Source organism: Durio zibethinus, chromosome 18 (genome assembly GCF_047325235.1).
Source record: "Durio zibethinus cultivar Kanyao isolate XHJ-2024 chromosome 18, ASM4732523v1, whole genome shotgun sequence".
NCBI lineage: Eukaryota > Viridiplantae > Streptophyta > Magnoliopsida > Malvales > Malvaceae > Durio > Durio zibethinus.
The window spans coordinates 392,885-416,876 of NC_143179.1; the positions used below are offsets into that span (position 1 = coordinate 392,885).

Here is a 23,992-nt window from a genome sequence, read left to right on the forward strand (position 1 = left end):
AAAAATGACATCACAACAACATTTCTACCACATGGTATCATGTGTCATCTATGTCTGTATTTAAGTGTAACATCAATATTATTCAAATGGTATTAAGAGTTTGGGTAATTTAATCTATAGAAATTAAATTTCAGTATCTGATTAAAAAAAATTTTAATTTAAGTACCACATTAAAAAAATTATAAAAGTTCTAGGACTAAATGAGTTATTGTCCCTTGAAAAATTAAGGTACAAATTATACTTTTTTATTTTAGATACCAATTTGTATACTTTCCAAAATTTAGGCACCAAAAATATAATTAACTTATACAAAACTTAGCAATGCTCTAAAATGAGATATTATGCCAACGCATAATTCTGTCGATTCAACTAGTTATTTTAGTTTTAGGCTCTGTTTATTTTGTAGAAATTTATTTTTAAAAAATATATTTTGAAAAATATTTATATTTTTTAAAAAAGTAAAAATTTTTGTTGCTTGCATGAATTAATGAAAAATATTTTTTATTGTTAGGTTGTTTTTTTTTTAAAAAAAATTTTCAAATAATATTAATATAACTATTAAAGTATTTAAAATTATTTATTATTAAAGTATATTGAAATTATTTATTATTAAAATTATTAATATTTAAGAATAATTATATTTTAATAATAATATTTAATATTAAAATATTATATATTAATATAAAAATACTTTAAATAAAACTATTTATTATTCTTTATATTAATATTTTAAAATATCTAAAACAGTATTACTACTCTTAAAATATTATTTCTACTAATATTAAAATAGTAATATATATTATTAAAATATTTATACTATTAAAATATTTATGTTTTATATTAACAGTATCTATTATTAAATCATAACAAAAATATTTTTTATTTTTATTAATTATTAAAATAGTAATATAAATACCATAATAAGTAAAATATAAAATGATATAGTTTAAACTAAAAAATAAAAAGAAATTATTAAAAATTTTCATATATAGGAAAATAATATTATTATATTATTTAACATGAATTATTAAAATAATAAATATATTATTCTATATGTTATTATTTATTATTAAAATAATAAATAATACTATTTATTATTGAAATACTAAAAATATTTACGTTTAATAATACACAAATAAAAATATCTAAAATTGAAATATAAAAAGATTTTTAATGTTAATATTTTAATTTTTAATTAAAATTAAATAAAATATTTTTGTTAATATAATAATATTTCAAGTACGATCAATCAATTTCGAACTTAAAATATTATATTCAAAATCTTGCGAGTATAACTATAAAAGTATCTAAAATTAAAATATTAAAGACTTTTAATATTAATATTTTAATTTTTTAAGTAAAATATTATTTATTGATATAATAATATTTTGAGTTAGATCAAATTAAGTTTGAGTTAAAAAAATCATGTGCAAGGTTTGACTTAGTAAAATTATGCTCAATTACATTAATAAGTAATTTTATTCATAAAACAGTTTTGCTTCAGAAATTGTTTTTCCTGAAAAAAAGAAGACAAATTTTAAAAAATTTACCTTATTTTCTGTTACTAATAAATTATTTTTCATTAACTAATTAATTTTTTATAAAATAAATATGTAAAAATGCAAAAATTATTTTACAAAAATTATTTTCAATGAAACAAATGAAGTCTTATTTGGATAACCAAAATCAAAATCGTTTTGTTTGCTACTTGGGTTTTGGTAAAATCTCATCATAAAATATATTAGGTAAAAGAGTAAAACTAATCTCTGCATTCAAATTCAATAATCATTTAAGTTTTTAATTTTTTTTCAATCAATTAAATCTCAAACATATATATTTTATTAATTGAACTCTTATTAAAGAAAAAATAATTAACTCTTTCGTCCAATCCAGAGCTTAATTGAATAAATATATATAAATTCAATTAAATAAAAATAAATATTTAAAAATTCAATTGATTCAAAATAAAAAATTCATAACTTAATTGATTGCAATTTTCACGAGCTTAAATGAATATTGATTTTTGTTTGAGGGCTTTTTTTTTACTCTTATGCCAAAATATTATATATAAAATCTTCAAGTTGAGATTCGTCAGAGAAAAACCAAGACGTCTTGCTCAATTCAAACCAATGTTTATGCCCTTGATCATTTCATCAGAGAAACTTAGAGCAACCTAGTAAACGTTGAAAGTCACAAGTTAAGAAGGCACAAAAGTGGCGCAGAGTTTATAAAGGATTTCAAAGAAGATTGAGAGAATAATATACATGATTTACATTCAACCTTGCATACATTGCACTCAGCATTCTCTCTATTTTCCACTTTCTCGGATCAAGTTGGTTGGCTCACTCAAAACATACTTTGGTAGTTCATACTTGGCACCTGCAAACAAGAGTTGGTGTAAGGCATGTTAGAAGAAATTTCAAGCTTAGAAAGCAGCATTTTCTAAGTTGATAGTTGTCAAGGAGGTTGAATCATAATGGTATTGAAAGGAGGCTAAAATAATAATCAAAAAATTTGATGCAGCAAAGTTTGTTTACCTCTTTCATCATAGCAGACAGTTAAATCAGCATTTTGCACTATGATCCCTGCACTGTCCACGATAGCTTGAGCAAGGGTTAGATCAGCTTCACCAGCAGCTCGAAGTGCATCCCAGATCTCTGGTGTCCAGGAAGTCAACATTAAGTTTCCGACCCACGTGAAAGAATAACCACATTATTTACTTTTATGCAGAGTCAAGAGAATAAGTTATATTGGAAGTAGAAGGCTACCAAGAAATTACCTGTTGAATTACTTCGAATCACTTACTACTGATGGTCTATTCTACAGTAAAACTAGATTGCATTTAAGCAAAGTAACCAGATTTTTTGTTGATTCCGGGAATTCAAGACGTACAGCCTGTCATGTTTTTTTTCTATATTGTAAACGAAAAAGAGTTTTATAAACCTCCTCAAGCCAGAAATATAATCTTCCACAGAATCTTTGATAGAGAACCAAGTTGGAGTTTTATTAGAGTTTAATTAACTGTGATATATTTCGAACTTTGGATTTATGTTGAAGTTGTGTGCCTTGTACTTACATATACTTTTTTTGGTTATTGGCATTCAGCTTCGAATTACTGAGATTTGAGAATTGAGGTATCCCCCTTGGTTCTCATTTTTCCTTCATCCATTTCTTCTAATTCACCCCTAAGTTCTTGCTCTTCTTCCTCTTTGATTCTCATGTAATTCTATTTCTCCCTTTTTCTCCCTTGGTTCTATATCCATCTGACAACCAGTAGTCAAACATTAGAATGCCAACTACTGAAGTTAAGTATTGTGAGCTTGTATGCTTAATCTAGTGATTTGCAAAAAATCATTTAAGGCTTTTAGTAAGACCTGATTTTAATTGAAATAAGCGTAGCTAAAAAAGCTGTTCTTATAAAACATATGTTCACTCAGTACAACTTAGCCAGCCTTTGTATTTTAAGTGGGATTTAATACTGTTATCCAAAACTCCTAAATATCAAAGTTTAATTAGACAGTCACATCCATGGTGAACCATCAAATGATACCTTTAGTTCCCATTAGTAACTTTACTCAGGCCAATCGAACATTAAATCTAAGTTATCCATAATGTTTAGATAAACCATCTCAGAATTAATGTTTTTGATAGACTGTTGGCTTGTTTGAAAGCTGATGTAAATTTCTCATCATAAAGAAATTAAACCTAAAGCCTCCTATTAGCAATGTCCTTAGTTCTCAACATTCAAAAGAAGACTGCAAAGGGGAACCTAAAGCCAGCTCAACATTCATGTCTTTGTGTCAGTTTTTCTTTTCTTTTCCTTTTGGGGTAGAAAAACTTGAAATTAATCTGGGCTGCCTAGTCTACAATTATAAGTTTCAGGTTTAAGTTGATTTATGCAATGCATGCTTTAAGTATTATTACAAACATAATCCAATCTTAATTTTATTTGGCACAGGGGATGTAACAATTTAAATTATGAACAAGAAACTACCTTGCTACATGAATCCGAATATCCAAGTACAAGCATTTCACATTTACAGTTGTTGGTCTAACTTCAGTCTGATTCAGTTTTCCCTCAAAAAAAGGATTCAACCTCATAACTAGGTATGCATATGGGTGTTTTAGTTTCCTTTATCAGATTATCCACTCAGTGTTTAAGCAATTTCATAGTTTCTCCTTATTTGGCCAAGTCAAGATCAACAAAATTTGTTAGTCAAAATTGCGAATAATTAACAGTTGATTTGTAATAACAAAGTCATTAGTGGTTATAGGTAAGTACCTTTCCTGCCACCATAATGAGGAGCAGTGTCCCAAAACTCTTCACGCATCTGCACAAGTTGAGACTTTGTTATCGGCTGAGGATGTTTCCAGGGTTTAGGCTTCCGGATCTTTTTCACATTCACTGTTGGGGACAAAAGAAAAAAAAAAAAACAAACTCTTTTGAAGATGAAACAACATTTGGGATTATAATAAAAAAGTCCCACATGAATGAATTTATTGTTTCTCCAAACGTAAAAGCAAAATAAAAAATAGTAATAGTAAATAAATAATATAGTTACAACTCCTAAAATGCCATTGAAAACTTAAATCAACAAAACATTCCAAAAGCAAATGACTACTAAAAAAAGAAAACTAAAATTTGAAATAAAAAAAAAAAGTTAAATTCAAGCAGCAGCCTTTTACCTGCTTAGAAAATATCGCAAAATTTTCTTAGTGAATTTTTCTTAAGCTCAAACAATTCAAATACGTTGTCATTGTTCTCTAGGCAAGCTTCAAATTTTCCATATCACTTTCACAGTAACCAAACAGAAAATTCAGGGAAAAAAAAAAGGAAAAAGGTAAGCCTCACCGTCTCCTTTGGCCGGCGTCGATCCAGCACAGCCCATTCTGCTTTTCTTCTAAAGCCCAAAAACTCACAATTTTCAAAGCCCAAAAAAGGTTCAAATTTTTTTCAATTTGTTTCAGAGCAAATTCTTGTTCATTGAAATGATTCCGGTGAAAAGGCCTGAGGTTTTCTGGTGAGTTAAATCAAATTTTTAAAGATTGGATAAATAATAATAATAAGAGAAAAATCGTGCATCGATAGAGAGCGGTGGTTGGCTGTCATGTTCCTTGTTCGTGACTTTTTTAATTCATCTATCTAACTTTTTCTTTTTTTTTTTGGACTTCTAATAATTTTATCCTAGATTTTAGCAAACTTTGCAATTCAATCCCTTTTAGGTCAATCATTTGAAATATTTTTTTGGGAGAATTACAAATTGAGGTTTTTTTCTTTTTTTTTGAGGTGTTTGGGAATATTAGTTATCACCCTGACAAAAAAATATTTAGCCGAAAGGAAATATCAAATTGCAAAATTAATGATAAGGAAATTGCTTTTACTGACTCTAAATACTTGTAAATAACAAGTTTCTTGGGGTTTGTCATGTACATAATATTTGCATCTTACCACACACGTATGTTAGCTTGCATGTACAATTTATACATTTTTTAAAAAACAAATAAAATTTTTTATTAAAATCTAATCAAAGAAAGAAAATAATTATTTATAAAAAAAAAAAAAAAAACTCAAACTATTATAAGTTTGAAAGATTTTTAACATGACCTTGGATCTTATTTTTAAATATCGAATTTTTAAATCGTAAAACTAACCCCTAAAAAAATTAATGAATGTTTATCACAAAATATTTAGGGTTTGAAATTAATATAAAACTTAAACATATGTGCATTTGACAAGAAAGATATGTACAAACTGTACAATGAGTTTAAATTGCTAGTAAAATTCAATAAAATAATTTTGAAATTTTATTTATAATTAATTAGAGGAATTACAAATTTGATGATCGAGTTAGAGAAAACTAAAATTGAATTGTCTGATTTTTTTAGCTTTCTTAAAATCATAAAAATAAATATGTTTAAAAATAATATTTGATATCTATCCAAAGAAAATAAATGTTAAATACCATCTATAATTTAAAAAAAAAAGGACAGAACAAAAAAGAGAAACTCCTAGGAATAAAAAGCAAAAAAAAAAAAAACACATGATAAACTAAATTTGGGTTGAGTCGAGTTTTACTTCAAATAGGTTTTTGGGTTAGAATTAACAAGCCTAAATTTAGCTTCCGATTGATAAACTAAAATATTAAGTGCTAAAAAATTAAATACTGAATTTTTAATACTAAATTTGATAGGTATTGAATTTAAATTATAAAAATCATTTTATATTTACTAAAAAATTAAATGTTGAATATAAATTTATTATTTAATAACTAGAAAATATTGAATTTTGAAAATTTATCATTTTATCTTTTTACTTTTATTTTCATTGTAAATAATGAAATAGTGTCTTTAAAGGATAATAATTTTAAAATATTTAAAAAAAAATTTTACTTTAACATTTTCTACTGATAAGTAGGTCTATATCTACTTATCTTATTCAACACTCTTTTATTTGAAAAAATTAATTTTAAAAATTATTATCAAATGCATTAAAAAATTAAAATGTTGAAAAGTTTCATTTTCAATGCCATAAAAATTTTTAATGACTTATCAAACAAGGCCTTAATGATTAATGTTAATACAAATCACCAAGACAAAAATTGTAATTAGAGATGACAGTCTAATTTATTTTTGATGAGTTTTGATTTGATCTTACTTTTTAAAGTTAGTTATTTTGTTTTGAAAATTGAGTTTTGAGTTGAATAGAGTATTTGTTAAAAAAAAGTTAAAATCAAATTGAAATCAAATTTTAAATAAATTTGACTCAATCCTACTTAATATATATATATAATTTTATATTTTTATTAAAAATAATATTTTATATTTAAAGTTAAATCAAATTAAGTGTAAAAGATATAATATCAAATCAAATCAAATTTAAATATTATAAATATAAAATTAAATTAAATTTAATACAAAGACTCGTTATCATATTTAATTGTAATCCCTTAAAGCGTTGGGTGCAGTCAGGCGTATGGAATCTTTATGATGCAGTGAGGTTGATTGGCTGGGGACAAATTGCCAGCACAAGATGATGATTTGGACTTTCTGTTGGGGCCAACTTGTAATTGTCCTATTGATCCTGCTGAAGACAATTGGGCCCGCCATTGGCGGCTGCGGCTTATCTATTGTTTCCGTTGATGATTATGAAACTCACATTTCTTTTTTTCAGTATCAAATTTTATATTATTTCCTATTTCAAATCATATATTTACTTTTTATTCTTTTTCAGTATTAATTATGCATCTACTCAACTTTATGTGGATTCCTCCCATGTTTTTATTTCATGGGTAATATACAATAATTAAGGTAAAAGATTATGTTATGTCAAAAAACTTAAATCTTAATTTTCATAAATCTCACCTCTCTTCTCTATTCAAATTCTAGATATCCAAATTACATTTTTAATTCTAAGAGTTGTTAAGTGTTACTATTCTATTTTAAAGCCGGTAAGACCATGACAAGGAAAAGTTTTAGAATCATTAGAGTTAAGGTTTTAGCTAAACTGTGTATGATTTTAATCTAACTTTATATTAGTTTATTTAATTTAGTAATTGATTTCTTATATTGAATTAAAATAATATCATATTTGTTCAAACTTGTATTATAATTTAATTTCGATCCCTAAATGTAATTTCATAAAAAAATTACTGTTTAAGAATTATTTTCAAAAGTTCAATTAGTAATTAACCTATGTAAATTTTAATTTGAGATTGGGGGAATTGTCTTTCTCAAATTCTAACGTTAATGGTTTTTTATTTTTGTCAACCAAAGATTGTAAGAAATTGAAATATCATTCATTGGTATTGAAGTAACAGGTGATAATGATTAAATTTGATTTAATTTTTTTAGATAATATACAATATTATAAAATTTTAATATTTGATATAAATTAAATCTATTTTTTTAAATCGATTTAATCTAAATTAAATTCTACTAGTTCTGTTAAGTTTGATGCATCTATTTTTTAAATTTAAATTTTTATATATTATTTTAATGTGATTTTTAATATATTTAAGTGTTAATGTCACAAATGGCTCATGATCTATAATGAAATATTTAATGTGATATAAATTTTAAAATTCTCTAATGTATTACTTGCATTATAAATTTATTAATTAATATGATAGTTACTTCTAACATGATTCATTTTAAATAATGACATGTAGAAGATAAATAATTTTTCAAATCTACATCAGTCAATAAATTCATAATTTATATACTATATTAAAAATTTTTTAAATTTAAATATCACATTAAATATTTTATTATAATTCAAAGCTATTCATGATATTTTTCTCATATTTAAATAGATCTAGATATAAAATAATAGTTTTTGTTTTATAAAAATTTAAAATATATATAAGCTAATAAAAATATATAATTTAGTTTGATTTGAGTTTTTTAATTTTTTACTTCTTGATCAAAATCTAATAAATACTTTTAATATTCGAATTTAATCCAAATCAAATAAATAAATAAATAAATAACCTAAACAAAGCATTATAGTTTTGAATCGATCTTGGATTTTTTCTCCCCCTAATTGAAGTTCCCTTATTTGTTATATTTCTTGTTTTAGCTATCAAATAATCCGAGCGAACAACGAGTTTTTCTTCTGGTGAAGGCTATGCATTGGTTATCTGTGAGTTTTTTTTCTGGTGAAGGTTATGCATTGGTTATCTGTAAAGCAGCTTTTAATGCCTTGCAGTGGAGTAGAATAGTTGATTCCACTGAAGAATCATGTCATTCGATCCAGAAGAGATGGGTTCTTTTTGAGGCTGTGATTGATGGGAATCAGATTCTATTGAAATCACAAGGGAAGACATCAAAAGCAACCTAAGATTAACGGTAATGCACATTTACAATAAAACTGCTTTAACTTTCGCAACTACATTCACATTTTGCTTCTACAAGACAGGGTTGTCTGCATTAACAAAACAAAAACAAGTGTACACAAAATCTACTTCTCTGCATAACGAGTCTCTTAACCACTATGCTTTTAGTAAATGATCAGATTCCTTCTAAAGTACTAGACACAAGTCTTCGTATTTTCAGTTATATGTAGGTAATAGAGAACCTTACACATGCACAGCAGCTTGCCAAGAAATAACCGGTGCTATTCTCATCTGTGTAGATCTCTAAAGTGCAAATTCCTGCTAATACATATATGATTCAGTTACAGACTACCTGAAAGAGAAATATGTATTCAAGATGAAGAATGTATACCCATAAAGGAGGGTTAAAATCAGTAGCTGGACAAGCCTGTCATCAATAGTTGCAATTAGTTCAGACTTCAGAATCGAAATGAATCACTGGATCCATACTTCCTCCTCATATTGTCATGGTCAAACTTTGAGTTATCATAATCTACCAGCTTGGTCTCGACAGGTTTTTGACCTGTCCCACCTGCTCCAAAAACCACCTCACCTGTTTTATCATGGATACGATGTCTTGTTCTTTCCTTCTGAGTTTTAGACCTACTGTAAGAAGGAACCTCACCTGGCCCATAGAATTCTGCACATTCTTGTCGTTTGGACAAACGATGCTTGCTAGACAAAGAAGGATCCCTAAAACTACTTGATTTTATTTTCAAAGGCTTCATTTCCGAGTGCTTATCACTTATTTTAATTGCATGAGTCTGCCGGGTTTCAGAAACAGGAGCTGGAGTGGTCTGCCTTTGAACTAATGGAGGAGGGGCTTCATCTTCAGGCATCCTACGAGAATCCTTCATTGGTGTAAGACATTTCTCTGGGCCATTTGATCGGAAACGAGAGGGGACAAAATATAGGAACATGCTGGGCATTGCTTCAATTGCATGCTTGGACAGATCCAAGACAAGTTGGCCAAAAGATGGCCACCCAGGTTCCTCTTTCATGCTCTCTAGAATAGTAGTGGGCTTCTCCTTGCTTGGTTGTTCTTTGAATTCACTCTCTGAAGGTTGCTGCAGCAATAAAGCAAAAAAGCATGAAAACAATTTCAAATGCCATGAAAGGAAAATTATTTTGGCGCAGAAAAGCTGATGATGCTTTGATCTACCAGACCATTAAAAGGAAAATCAACAATAACAAAGGGATAGAAATTGCAATGAGCCAGACTCAGTGTTTGTTAGCACACTACCCTACAAAAACAACTTGACACCACAGCTAAAATAGCAGCAAAGCTTATTGGTATATGTATGAGAAAATAAATATGGGATATATTTGGCAATAGGGGTGCTGAAATTGTATTCTTCTGAAAGTTGCTGAAAGAGAGAAACTCATGGTTTTACTTGCCACAAAAGATGAAAAAAATAAATAACGCTGATGGATTTTCAAGATTGTTATAATTGTCAGCATTTAAACTATTTATGTTACATGGTTGAAACAAGATGGAAGAGCCATACTGTTCTTGGTAAGAAAGAAGGTCCAAATCCATTCTGAAGCAAGCATGTAGCATATCCAGCAAAGACTGCACCAAGAACCATCAGGATATCTGCTAAAAGGCCAGTGTGTGAAAATCAGTAAGTAATTGGACATAACAAGACTACACATGCACAATTGTTCCGTTAAAATTAACAGGATAACCACTCGTTTAAAAGGCTTCATATTATCCTAAAAACCCATGATTCTAAATAAATAAAATGAGATTTAAAATCGTGAATCATGAAAACTTGTATGCAATCATCAAGGCTGATGGCTGGAAGCCTGTACTCACAAGTTACAACCATTAACAAGGTATCTACCATTTACTTCAACTGTCACACTTAGCACCTAAGGTTTTCCCAAGTAACATGACTGTCAACAGCCCAGATTAATGCAACCATACTCCTGCGTAGGGGAAAGATTATTCCCTGTTTTAACAGCTTTTAAGTTTTCTCTTGGAAACCTTCCTGGAGGGTTTGATTCTTTTATTTTCAGAGGTAGGATTATTATGTGGTCATCTTAACAATATAATATCATTAATCAAAAAGAAAAAAAAAAAAAAAGATTAGTTACCCCTTTTCTAGAGAAAGTTAGCTAATATCTAACCAATGGTAAATTAATTTCTCAAATAATCTGAGAGACGCTTTCTTTAGCATGTTAGGCAAAAACACAAAAAGTATTAAAAAAGTATTCTCAAGGTGGAAAAACGCTAAGCATGTTCTGATGCATGTTATACATGTACCAGAACAAATTACACTAACTAATCTAATTCTTTTCTCCACACCAGGCATGTTATTATACTCAAGTTCAATTTCGTAAACCATTGCAAAAGCATATAAATAGGAGTACAACCTGTGGGAGAAACAGAATCATGCTGATAATCACAATCATCTTGGTTAAGGGAGATTTGTCAAAGAGCAGCATTTCCTCTATCAATACTTTTTATATGGAGTTGTATTGATTTAAGTAACTATACTTATTGAGTTAGGGTTCTTAGCATTATATTAATTAATTTAATAATGTTTACTATTCAATACTCTAATTGGATAATTGATCAATTGCGCATATCCAACGTTATTATATTTATTAATGTCAAAATGATTAAATTAGTGCTTTTTTAATAATTTTTACTATTCAACTTTGGAAATTTGATCAATTGGGTAATGATTATATCTAATGCTATTATGTTAGTGTCAATTGGTGTATATGACTTTTTCTAATTCAACATTCTAACAGAATATTTGATAAATTATAATATAGGATAATATTTAATGTAGTAATGTTAGTATTATAATTCATAAAACTAAAAACAAAATAGATATAAGATCGAACTAGTTAATTAGCTAATTATTCATACTAAATATTTTTTGTAAATGATAATTGATGCTTTTTTAATAATTAATATTCAACATTATATTGGAACGATTAGTAATTGATCAATATACTTATATCTAATGTTAATATCAAAATGGTCAAATATTAAAATTAAATAATATTATATCAATTAATTTTTACATGTTATAGTTTTTTTAATATTTTAAATATTGATTATTAAGATTAAAGCAATTAATTGATAATATTTTCATGTATACTATTTAACATTCTAATTGAACATTTAATTAACCGGTGTATACTATTAGTTCTAATGTAATTATGTTGGTATTTCATTTATTTCCAAACAAAAAGGCTAATATACCAATGTTGAAGGTATCACACAAACAATAAAGCTAATAGAGATGGCCAATTAAATTTTTTGAGGTTACGTGTTCAATGAAGATTTAGATGTGTGATATCTTTTTTGAATGAATTAAATAGATAGAAGTTTGGAATTTAAAAGTAGATTAAAAATTTCAAAAAATTGAACGATACTTCAACCACCTAAACATTCATATGTTAAATGAAAATTTTGGATTTTACAATTAAAATTTAGAATATTGCCAGATATAATTATTTATATCATAATAATTATTATAATCAAGCCCCAATTATGGTATGTAATAACCTTCTAATTTAATAGAAGTTTAAATCGAAATTTTTCATTAAAAGAACTTAATTATAAAATCAAAGTCTACATCAAAATAATGTTATATACGAAAAAGTATATAATTTTACAATAAAAAAATTATGACTATAAAAAAATTAAAAATTCATATATATATATAGACACACAATATTCATTAAAAAAACTTTCTTTGAAATTTTATCATTTTCTATTGTATAAATTGTTGTTGGTGAAAAATCTTTCTTAGAGATGTCATAACCGCTGATCAATGTTAAGATTGGAGAACTTAACAACATGATTAATTATTGCTTCAAACCATTCTCTAAAGTCATTTTTCTTTAAATTATTTACCTCTACCAATACTTTGGATACAATAAGAGTTAATCAAATAGTCTATGAGATACAATAAAATTTTTATTAGTGTAAACATTTAATTTTATCCAAAATAATTTAACACCGTTGATTTAGACTCGTTTCTTACACATGGGTTAAGACCATTAATTTTGGGCCCATTATGTAGCCTATTTTAAAAGCTCGATAGTAGCCCATAAGTTAACCATTTAAGAATCCAAACATGACTCAATGAGGGATTTATAAAATTATATATTTTTTTAAGCCCAAATTAAAGGCTTAATGTAGGACATTAAAAATGGCCTAAATATAAGAACCCAAACAAAACCAATAAAGAAACAAATAAAAGAAGCCCACGTTGGCCATAAAAGCTTGGCCCAATGCTAAAAAGATGAAACCCAAAACAATCAAAGAATAAAATCAAAGCCATTTGGCCCATAAGTAAAGTTGCAAAAGCTCAAACTAAAAAACAATACAAAAATAAAGAAATGGGAGCTTCAAAACTGATAAGAAAAGAGAAAGCTTAAGTCATATAAAAATTCATCTCTCCATTATGTGAAAACCTACAGCAAAAGATAATAAGGGGATGTGGCTAACAAAGACAGTCTACGGACGTAGTGAAAAAGAGAGAAAAAGAAAATAAAATTATATAAAAGATATTCACTTTATCCTTATTTATAAAAGAAAAAAGAGCCGACGACTTTAAGAAGGGAGAAACTAAAAAAAATCGTTAAAAATTTATAAAAAAAAAAGAGGAGAATTGGTTAAAAAATAGAAAAAAAATTAAAAAAGTCTAAAATTAGCTGAAAAATAAGAGGAATAGTTTGAAGAAAAAAAGAGAGGGGTTTTGGAGTAGTTAAAAAAGAGAGAAAAAAATTTTTTTCTAACAATAAAATGGAAGTTTTTTAGTTTTTGGGAAAAACTTTTAAAAATAAAACATAAAAAAGACAGAGAGATTTTTAGCAAATAAAACGCATGAGGGAAAGGAAGCTTTGGACATAAAAAGATAAGCTATTTGACAAAAAAACAAAAAAGCTACTGCTTTTAAATGAAAAAAAAAAAAAAAACGTAACATTTTTTCTTGCTCCTCATGGTTTATTTACATACATGAAACCACTATCATTCTTTCCTTGTAAGCTTTAAGAAAAAGGTCACTTTTTTACATTATATGTAAGATAAACAAGTTTTTCATGTAAGGTAAAAGATGTATAAATATGAGTTTTTGATTGTTTTTCTTTACCTTGATGAACCAGGAGTTTTAAGCTCCATTTATGGACAATGATTGTTGGTTCTTATAGTAAAAAGCCTCATTTTTTTTTTTAAAGATAGGAGATTTCAAAGATATAAAATAAAAATAGTCATTTTAATGTTATAAAGCACCAAAACCTACCTCTAAGCTTTTCTTTTAGTTAGTGTTTGTTGACAGCTTTTTTTTTAAGGGTTTAAGGTGCAACCCTTTTGAGATATTAACCTATAAGCAATGAGAAAAAAGGCTCCTTTTTCTTTTTTAAAAATTGAAAGATTTGAAAGTGTAAGAAAGATTTGAGATGACTTCAAAAGCTGAAAAATCTGGACACTGCTAATATCTATATTTTAAAGTTAAAAGCAGTTTTTTTTTATTAGAGAAAAAACTTTCAAAATAGGAAAAAATGGTCTATGTATGGGTTTCTTTTTAAGCTTGCAATTTTTGTATACCAACAGTTTGCAAAAGCTTAAAGCTTCATCTTGACTTCTTGATTGCTAGTCTTTCATTTCTTTTTTGCATATGATTTGCGTAAAAAAGCATAAGGCTTTCTCTTTTTATTATGATTGCCAACTCTCCTACATGCATAAACTGTTACTTGTTGTCTTTATGCATGTGTGTTGTTGCTTGCTTTTTTTTTTTTTGGTGGTTGAATACTATTTTATTGGTCCATAGAAGCTTCAGGGCTCAACTTTTTATGGATGTTGGGTTTGCTTTTATTGCATGTATGATTTTTACAAAAGATAAGTGCTTCATTTGGTTTTTACTTCTTTTATCTTTTTTGTATATGGGCTATTTGTGGAAGAGGGTGAAAATGGGTAGAACACCATGTTTCTTGGTTTTTATTTTTTATCTTGCCATTTAATTATTATTTGGGTCCTTAAAAGGTGTTTGCTTTATTTTAGTTTTTTTAATTAAGGTTAAGGAAAAGAGTTTAAGGATAATAGAAAATTTAAAAATTTAAAAATTTAAAAATAGTTACAAAAACATTTATCAAATAATTAATTAGGATTGACTGATTAAAAATTATTATAATGATGATTTTTGAAACCCTACTTAGATGTTGAAGGGAATTTAAATCAGTTTTTTAAAAAATTAATTCTACTTAGATGTTAAGGAATTAAAGAATTAAAAATTAATTAAAAAATAAAAAGAAAAAGAAATTTTCTCTCAAGATAAATAATAAATAAAGTTGCTTTCATTTTTATTTTTTTATTTTGGAAAAGAAATGAAGGAAAATATTATAGGATTAAATATGCATAGCATGGTTTAAATTGGTTGTTTTAATTTTTAGATTTCATTTGCATCATCTATTTGCTTCATGTTGCATTAATACAAAACTATTAAGGACAAAAAATTAAAAAATTGAACTTACTTCGAAAGTCTTCCTCGATGATAGAATGATTTAGGAAATTCAGTTATTAATAATTCTCTTTTTTTCTTAAAAAAAAAATCTTGAAACTTTAAACCCTAAAACTTTAAAATCCTAAACCTTTGAAACCTTAAACCGTGAAATCCTAAAACAAAACCCTAAATCTTAAATTGGACCTAAACCCTAAATCCAACCTGCAACCCTACATTATCTAAACTAAAAAACTATTCAAACCCCAAAAACCTTGATCTATGCCCACACCTAAAACTATCCCAAAATTCTAGAGATTCGTATAAAAATTTTATATGAAATAATCTACTCCTAATTGTCACATAGAGAATGAGATATTTAGGAAATTTATTTGATTAAGTTTTTCGTATAATTTCTCAACCTAAAATAATAATAAGATTAAACAAAAGAATATAAATAAAAATAGAATCTTAAGTATAAATAATCGTAGGTAAACTCTGCCCAGAGGTTGAAGAGTCTAGCTAGTCTCTTTATATTTAAGGACCCGATTTTAAAATCTTATCTCATCATCATGCAGGATATGTATTTGCATATCTTCAATTTTATGTTATTGCTTACAGTCGTTTTGTATGTTTATTTCTTTTAATTGTTATTATTTATTATTTAATTGTAGCATCATTTGTTTTTTGCATAAAATATTTTTTAAAAATTGTTATTCAAAATTATGAATTTTGAAATAAAACTAAAATAACATTCCGAGAAAAATAATTTTTAGTATTTTACCTAGATGTTAGAGAGTCACAAATAATTATCATCTGTAAAGAATATTATTTCATTTTTTAGGAATGTCATAGTAAATCTTAGATGAAAAAAGTTATCTTTAAATTTTATCTAAATGTTGAAAAATTTGAGGTAATTCTTTAACCTAAATATTTTCTTAATATTTTTGAATAGAGACTTTTAATAAAATTGACTTTTTTTTAAAAAAAGTGAAGGAAATTATTTTTAAATTTTAAATGGAAACTATTTTTATCCAAAGCCAAAGATAACGTATGATTAATTGGTATCATTTTTAAACGGGCACTATGGGAATGCAAATCCTCCCTCATGCATAACTAATCTCCCGAACCTAACTCTATTTTCGAAAACCAAAAATATCTTTTTGATAAGTCTTAAATTCTTTTTTTGATTTTATTAAAAAGATAAACTTTTTAAGTAGCCAATCACATTTAATAAAAAAGATTGGTGGTGACTCTCTTTATTTTTTTTATTTTTAAAATTTTTTGTTTAACGGTCTCCAAAATCATTATAACAATTAAAAGTCAATTTGCACTATTGAGATTCTAACCAGTAGTGCAAATTACCTCTATTTTTTTTTAAATGCTTATTGTAATTTGATGTTGAAAAAAAAATCCGATGATTGATTTGTAACTGGGAGGTTGAAAAGCTATGGGTTAGAAGTTGAGTGTATATTGAAATTGGTGGGGGAGAAAGGAGGTAGAGACTAGCGATCTCTATCAAGAGAGGTCAAAAAGGGATGATTTTTACTAATTTACTGATTTTGGGGTTTATGACTTTGTGAGAAAGACGAGAAGAAAAAGAGTGAAGAAAAAAATGTAAAAGTTGGACTTTGGAGGAATGAAGGCTAGAATGTGTGAGTATTGGATATGAGATTGAAGGTTGAGATAGAAAGGTTAGGAAACGGGTGAAAGCCAAAAGAAAATAAAGATTTCTAAAATAAATGAAATAGGAACTTTGGAGGGATGTTGTGAGTGAGTGTATATGATAAATTGGTGGGCATTAATGTTAGCTGAAGGGTATGTTTAGAGGGTGTGAATAGGTGAAAGAAAATAGAAATTTTAATAACTTTGTTATAATATTGAATATAATTTTAGCTCAAGCAAAAATTTGGTACAAAATAAAATATGAATACATTGTTATATTTTTTAAAAAAATTATGAATAATTTTTTTTATAAAAAATAAAAACATAAGGTGTTATAAATTACTTTTAAAATCAAAATAAAAAAAAGCAATAACCGCAATGATCTCCATTATCTCCATAATCGCGATAAACGTAATGTAACAAAAAACGTGACTACAACTGCAATTTAAATCTTTGCCTCTACACAAGAACTAGCATGTTACACTACCCTAAGATCATCATCATAGGTTGCAACAAAAGTCCATAAATCTAATCTCTCAATTCAAACCACTAGTTCCAAACCTTTTTCCTATCATAGAACCAATCTAAAAAGGCATTTCATAACAAATGAAGGTATTTTTTATATAACAAAGTCCTAGTGAAAAACCTTATGTCCGACCCTATCAACATTACTCTTCCACAATCTTCATACCTGCACATCCATGAAAAACCACCATCCCCAGCTTATTGCATACATTACCTAAACCATAATGTACAAGAACCACCCTTGCCACACATCATTAACAACCATACATCCACTATATCTCTACATAGACTACCCACACTCGAAACCTAACCACTATCATAACCCAAACCCCATGACCTTTATTTGCATAACACCCAAACAACACCATCGTACAAAAAACAACCTATCCTTACTAGACTAAAAATAATTTGAAAAAATCTTACAAAAAAACAAAATGAGTTTTCTGGCTTTGAACCACCAATCTAAGATCCCACATCCACCTACTAAAAAAAAAACAACATAAAAACTTAGTCTATTAGTTATATCTCCAAAGGGAATTGTAAAAAAAAAAAAAAAAGCAACTTAAAAGCCAAGAAAAATGGGAAGTTTCAATTAGGGATTTCAAAGGCATTTTGGGACTTGAAACTCAATGAAAAAAAAGAACTAGAAAGGAAAAAAAAACATAATTAGAAGCAGCGACATTTGAAACAGCAAAAGAAGAACTTTTAGATGATGAAATTGTGACTTTTAAAGTTAGATCTAGGGTTTTAGAAGCTGTTTTAGGTAAAATCAAGTTGGAATACGAAAAAGAGGGTCAAAAAGAGTTTTGGAGTGTTTTTTAATGGTTTTTCAATGCATTTGGATAACACTATAGAAGGTTGTGGTCAATCAAAATTTGGGTTTTGGGGTTTTGAAGAGGTCGACCATTTGGGTTTTTGAGAGAAAAAGATTTTTTTTTAGAGAAAAGAGTGGAAATGAATTAAAAAAAAGATTTTATATCATTAAAAGAAAAAAAAAAGATCTACACGTGGATGTGACCTGCATTCAAAGCCTACATCTTGACCCATTCCACATCAACAGAGTCTTAAACTGAACCGGATCACTTTATACTATTTTGAACCACATCGGACGTCTTTGAACAAGCTTCTAGACGTCTCAAAATTGCATCAAACTGTGCTAAACCACTTGAACCACTTTGGACCTTAGATCAATTCTTAACTAGCCGAATTTGGTAAATTTTCATGCATGTTCTATAGTTTTTAGGTTTTGCTTGTTTTATTCCTATTTTTATATTTGTGTTAATATTTTACAAATTAGATTAGTTAATGATTTACCCATTTTTTTTAATTTTATGCTTTAATAAAAGTAAAAATAAAATAAATAAATAAAATATTTAATCAAATCCCTTGATAAAATAATTTAATTTCATCCTAGAAATTTAATAAATTTGGGAATAAAAAAAATATCATCTAAGTAATAAAATTTTAAGGAATCCTAAATGTGCGGTTGGAAAAATCATTTTAAATTCGATTGAAATGATGATGAATTTAAAAAGAATTTTATTATTAAAGTTTAATATTTATTCCTTTAAAAAAAAGATAATAATAAATAAGCTAAAATTAAAATAAGAAAATAATAATAAAATAGAACAAATTAGTGAAAATCTTTTTAAATTTTACTAGAATGATAGTGTATTTAGAAAATTTTCAATTACCATGAATATTTATTTTGAAACAAAAGCAAAAGATGAAAATGAAGCAAAATAATTAGATAATTAGAACTCTAATTTAGGCCTTATCCATAAACAATAAAAATAAAAAAATAATAATACATATGATTAACTGGCTTGATTCTCTTTTTAGTGGGATAAATGAGGATCTCGATCAATGATAAATTCTAAAAAAATTACAAATGTATAACTTTTTAGATGAGATTTTCTTTTAAATTTTGCCAATATTAAAAAATTTAGAAAAATAAAATGGAATTATTTTTAATATCAATGGCTGCATTTATTCCCAAATAAAAGAAAACAAAGAATGTATAAAAAATTATTAAGAGATTAAAAATATTTTTTTTTATAAAACTTAATAAATTAATAGTCAATAATAGAAATGGTTTACTAGATTTAATTATTCCATCATGAAAACATTGTAAACTTGAGAATGAATGAAAATCATCTCAATTATGGAATTTTAATATGTCATAAAAATGTGAGCTTCTACAAATTTTTTAAATGTGAAAATTAGTCCAAATTCTACTAGAGTGATGAAGAATTTGGGAAATTAAAAAATTTTAACACCAATTGTTTACATTTGTTCCTCAACAAGAAATAAAAAATAATAATAAAGAAAATAAAAGGAAAACAAATAATAAAAGTTCAGGAGATGAGTCTTACTCCACATTATCACCTTATCCATATCGTAAAATTTTAAATCTCAAGCCATGATTTTTAACCGATGATGAGATTTTATAAAAATTACAAATGAGTGGTTTTTTAAAGGATTTTGAGGAGAGATAATTTATGTAGTTTTTTACAAAATGATGAAACATTTAGATGAAATCTCAATGTCGAAGATCATCTTTATTTTTCTTAAATAAAGAAAAAATAATAGATTTAATCATAATTAATTAATTAATTAAGAAAAATAAAAAGGAAAATAAAAACAAATAAGTAGAAAAAGGAATATTAGAACATTTCATAAAACAAAATGAATTCAACAATAAAGTCTCTTTAAGGAAACAAATGAAATACTTGAATGTTTTTTAGGTGAAAAAACTTCTAAGAATTTTACCAAAATGATGGAGGGTTCTTATGAAAATTTCAATATTTAAATAAGTAAATTGAATTAAAAATAAAATACTATTTAATTGAGATGATTTTAGGATAAACACAAAGACTAATCGATATCATCCTTTGACGAGTATTTTAAGATGCTAATTCTTCTTCACATATAACTATATATCTGAACCTAACTTTGCAGTGTAAGAGCAAACCCTATCATTTTTAAAGAAACTTTAGTTGAGCTTTGGATCTTTTAAAAAAGAATAGATTTAATTTGATGATCAATCATACTTAATCAAAAAAATATTGGTGGTAATTTTTTTTCACCTCAACGATCAAGTCTTAGACTGATAGAATATAACATATGTGGGTCTTCACAAACACAAAAGTCAAATCTAATTTTAGATTAAAATAAGCTTAAGCTAAATTGGAAAAAGTTTAGACAAGAATTGTTTTTAATATTTCGATTCAAATTAATTAGAATAGAGTTGTTTTGATAATTTGATTCAAATTGATTTGAATTATTTAAAAAATATATATATTTTGAAAGACTTGGAACAAAAGAGGTATCTACACCCATTTCTTTATTTAAAATCACAAAGTTAGGACTAAAAAAAATCCATTATTATCTAGTTATAAACTAGGGAATGAAGGATGGGAATTAGGGTCCACTTTTCTCTCTTGGCAACAAATAGGGTTCACTTTAAAAACCTATTTATTTGACATTAAATGGATATGTAAAGCGGAGTAACTATAAAAATTTATTACCGAGCAATTGTCCAGGGGTAGCTTTGTTTAATGATACGGCTATAAATTGCCTTGTACCAAACCACTACTCCAGCCCTTTCACACAACAAAATTTTTTAAGAATTAATGGAGAAAGCAGCCAAATTTGATGATTAAAACCACCTTGTTTTCAACGCCCAGGATCCAGAATTCCCTCCTTAACAGGTACTCATTTAACCACCCCCACCTCACAAACTTTCCTTTTATTCCCCTCATTATGTGTCCTGTAGCCTACCAGAAAAATGTCTTCTTCACATCCTATTGTCCTCACCAGCTCCCATGATGCTCCCATCACTGCCTTAGACGCTGCCTCTGGTGACTTTATTAGTAACTTCTCTGGCAGCAGAACTCCATGCCATGGCCTTGCCCTTGTTGGAAACACATTCATTGCTGCCTCTCATATATCTCCAGAGACAGCTTCTGGCTCTATTCATCTCTACAATTGGTGGTCATCAACAGCAATGCACAATTTTCTTGTTCCTGAACCTGTTGCATCGTTAGCAGCTAGTCCTAATGGCTTGTATTTATTTGCTGCTGGCCTTTCAGGTTGTATATATGCTCTCTCGGTTCCTTCTGGGGATATCCTCAGATCATATTCTGCACATAACAAACCTGTATCTTGCCTCAAAATAAGTGAAGATGGATCTCTTCTCATATCAGGTGGTGATGATGGTACCATTGCTTTTGTTCCAATCTTTCAAATTGTTGAGGCATCGCCTGATAAGAGTTCCAGCAGCTTGATGATGCTGAGATTTGTTGCACATGATGATTCAGTGACTGCAATAGTCTCTTGTTTGGCACAGTGCAATTCATCTATAATATCATGCTCTATGGATTGCACAGTTAAATTTTGGAGACTGTTGGATAGAGCAAACTTGAGAACAGTGACATTCCCATGTGAAGTTATGAGGGTAGCATTGGATCAAATGAAGACAGAATTCTTTGCTGCAGGCTCTGATGGATTCATCTATAAGGGATCAGTAAATGTTGGAAGCAAAAAGCAGGTGAATCAAGGCCGTGAATTCGTCAGATTGCCTCAAAAGCATGAAGGAGGAATTGTATCTTTGGTGACAATGAATGAGCAGAATAATTTGGTATCAGCCTCCGAAGATGGAAGGGTTTATATTTGGGAAATTGAAACAGGTCAGGTCATTATGGGACTTGGCAATGATATGGGATGCATTAGTGATATGGTGGTGGCTAATGGTATGGGGCAAGGCTTTAAAGTTGGTAAAAGAGCTAACAATTCTTCTGATGGATATGGTGGATTACACAGGGCGAAGCTCAGCAGGTCATTGAAGGATACGTTAGACTTGGAAGATGTGTTAAGGGTGGCTACAAAGGACAGGAGCAGAGCCATTGACATGCTTGAGTCTGCAATTTCAATGTATGAAAGGCTCTTGGAGCTCATTCTCAAGGAAGCGAAGAGAGGTCCAGGCAGCAACAGTAAAAAAGAAAAGCATGGCATGTAATTGTAAAACAAATATAAGAGACATTGCTACTAAACTTCTCTATGCAAAACAGACAAATGAAGTAGTTCAAACATGCTTTCTCTGTTTTTTGTTGGTAAGTTTGTATCTGTCTGAAAGTGCTTTTTTGCGTGTTGGAGCCAGCAATTGCTGCATGGTTCTGATGCAATTCTACAAATAAAAGTTCCAACTAAAACAACAAATGGAATTTGATGAGACTTTAGGAAGGTTACAATTAAATGTGTTGCTAACTAAAGAATGTGAACATGCCAAGATAAAAAATATTTAGGACTAGGACAAAAGAAGTGTCTCACATTTAGCTTGTGGCATCCATGTTTCTCTCTCTGAGATGATTGAATTTTTCCCTTTATTTCCCTTTCGTTTTTAATTTTCAATGATGGATTCTTATTTGGTAAGGAATTTGAATATAACCATACAGTATAAAGGGTTTATTGGCCATTGGGTTTAATTATTATTTCAACACAACAAACTTTGCTTATGATTCTATCTGTAGAGGTCTTTTGGAGTTTTTTAATCCCCAAATTAACTATTAGATTTTCAATCCATTAATCAAGTATTATGGGCTTTTAAAATTATTTTTGGACTTTAATTGATTAATTGGTCTTAAGCTTGATTTGGGTCTTAAACCCATATATTTTTCTTTTATTTTTATTTATTTATTATTTATTTTATTTCTATTTATTAATTTGGAAAAAAAAATGGAAGAGAGTCTGAAAGCGTTTTGAGTTTATTAAAGCGTTTGGGATTGAATCACGGATGAGTTTTAATTAAAAAAAATAACAACAAAAAATTTTGTTGAACCGAAACACTTTGAATTTATAATTCTTTTGGAATAAAGATTAATCCCTTATAAAAGTAGTCCGCAATCAACTCGAATGAAGGGACCATTAACAAGAGCAAGTTGCAGGTACACTGTAAACATGGCAGCTCTTGTGTTGGCAGAATAGGGGTTTTTGAAGCATTCGGATTTAGTCTTTTGAGAGTTCTGCTGGGTTCTACCTGGGTTTTTTCCAAATTACTTTGGGAAACAGAAATCGACATGAAGAACAAGAGGGTTTCTATTTTCTTTATTTTGGGAACTTTCGGGCTTGAGAAATTTGGGGCTTTGGGACCTACGAATACATAGGGATGAAGGCAATTCAAAGCAAAAATGGCAGCGAGCTTTGTTTCGGGGAAATTCTAGGATTAGTTTTTTTTTTTTTTTAGAAGAATGTTAAAATTTTTTAGTAAGTGGGTTATTATTAAATGATGATTTTAATTTTTAATAAAATAGATTGATAAATTTAATTTTAATATGAAACAAGTATAAAAATTTGTATAATTAATTGTGATCACTTATGAGTTTTATACATTTTATTAGGATAATGTGATTTAGTGATTATGTAAACCTTTAATATGATAAACCTTTAGGGAGGTTTTTGGAATTT

The 23,992-nt window shown here is 27.6% G+C and overlaps 2 protein-coding genes and 1 pseudogene across 2 annotated transcripts; 1 reads left to right on the top strand and 2 right to left on the bottom strand.

Moving 5' to 3' along the window:
* Positions 1-2,120: 2,120 nt before the first annotated feature.
* LOC111300210 (uncharacterized) lies at positions 2,121-5,033 on the bottom strand. The gene is made up of 4 exons (XM_022895850.2): positions 4,853-5,033; positions 4,283-4,405; positions 2,538-2,657; positions 2,121-2,379 (listed from the first exon to the last, which is right to left on the bottom strand). The coding sequence occupies exons 1-4, from the start codon at positions 4,887-4,889 to the stop codon at positions 2,309-2,311; spliced, it is 351 nt and encodes a 116-aa protein (XP_022751585.1). The 5' UTR covers positions 4,890-5,033; the 3' UTR covers positions 2,121-2,308.
* Positions 5,034-8,892: 3,859 nt separating this feature from the next.
* LOC111300158 (uncharacterized) lies at positions 8,893-14,022 on the bottom strand (annotated as a pseudogene).
* Positions 14,023-21,196: 7,174 nt separating this feature from the next.
* LOC111300211 (protein ROOT INITIATION DEFECTIVE 3-like) lies at positions 21,197-22,877 on the top strand. The gene has a single exon (XM_022895851.2). The coding sequence runs from the start codon at positions 21,318-21,320 to the stop codon at positions 22,545-22,547; it is 1,230 nt and encodes a 409-aa protein (XP_022751586.2). The 5' UTR covers positions 21,197-21,317; the 3' UTR covers positions 22,548-22,877.
* The last annotated feature ends 1,115 nt before the right edge of the window (positions 22,878-23,992 follow it).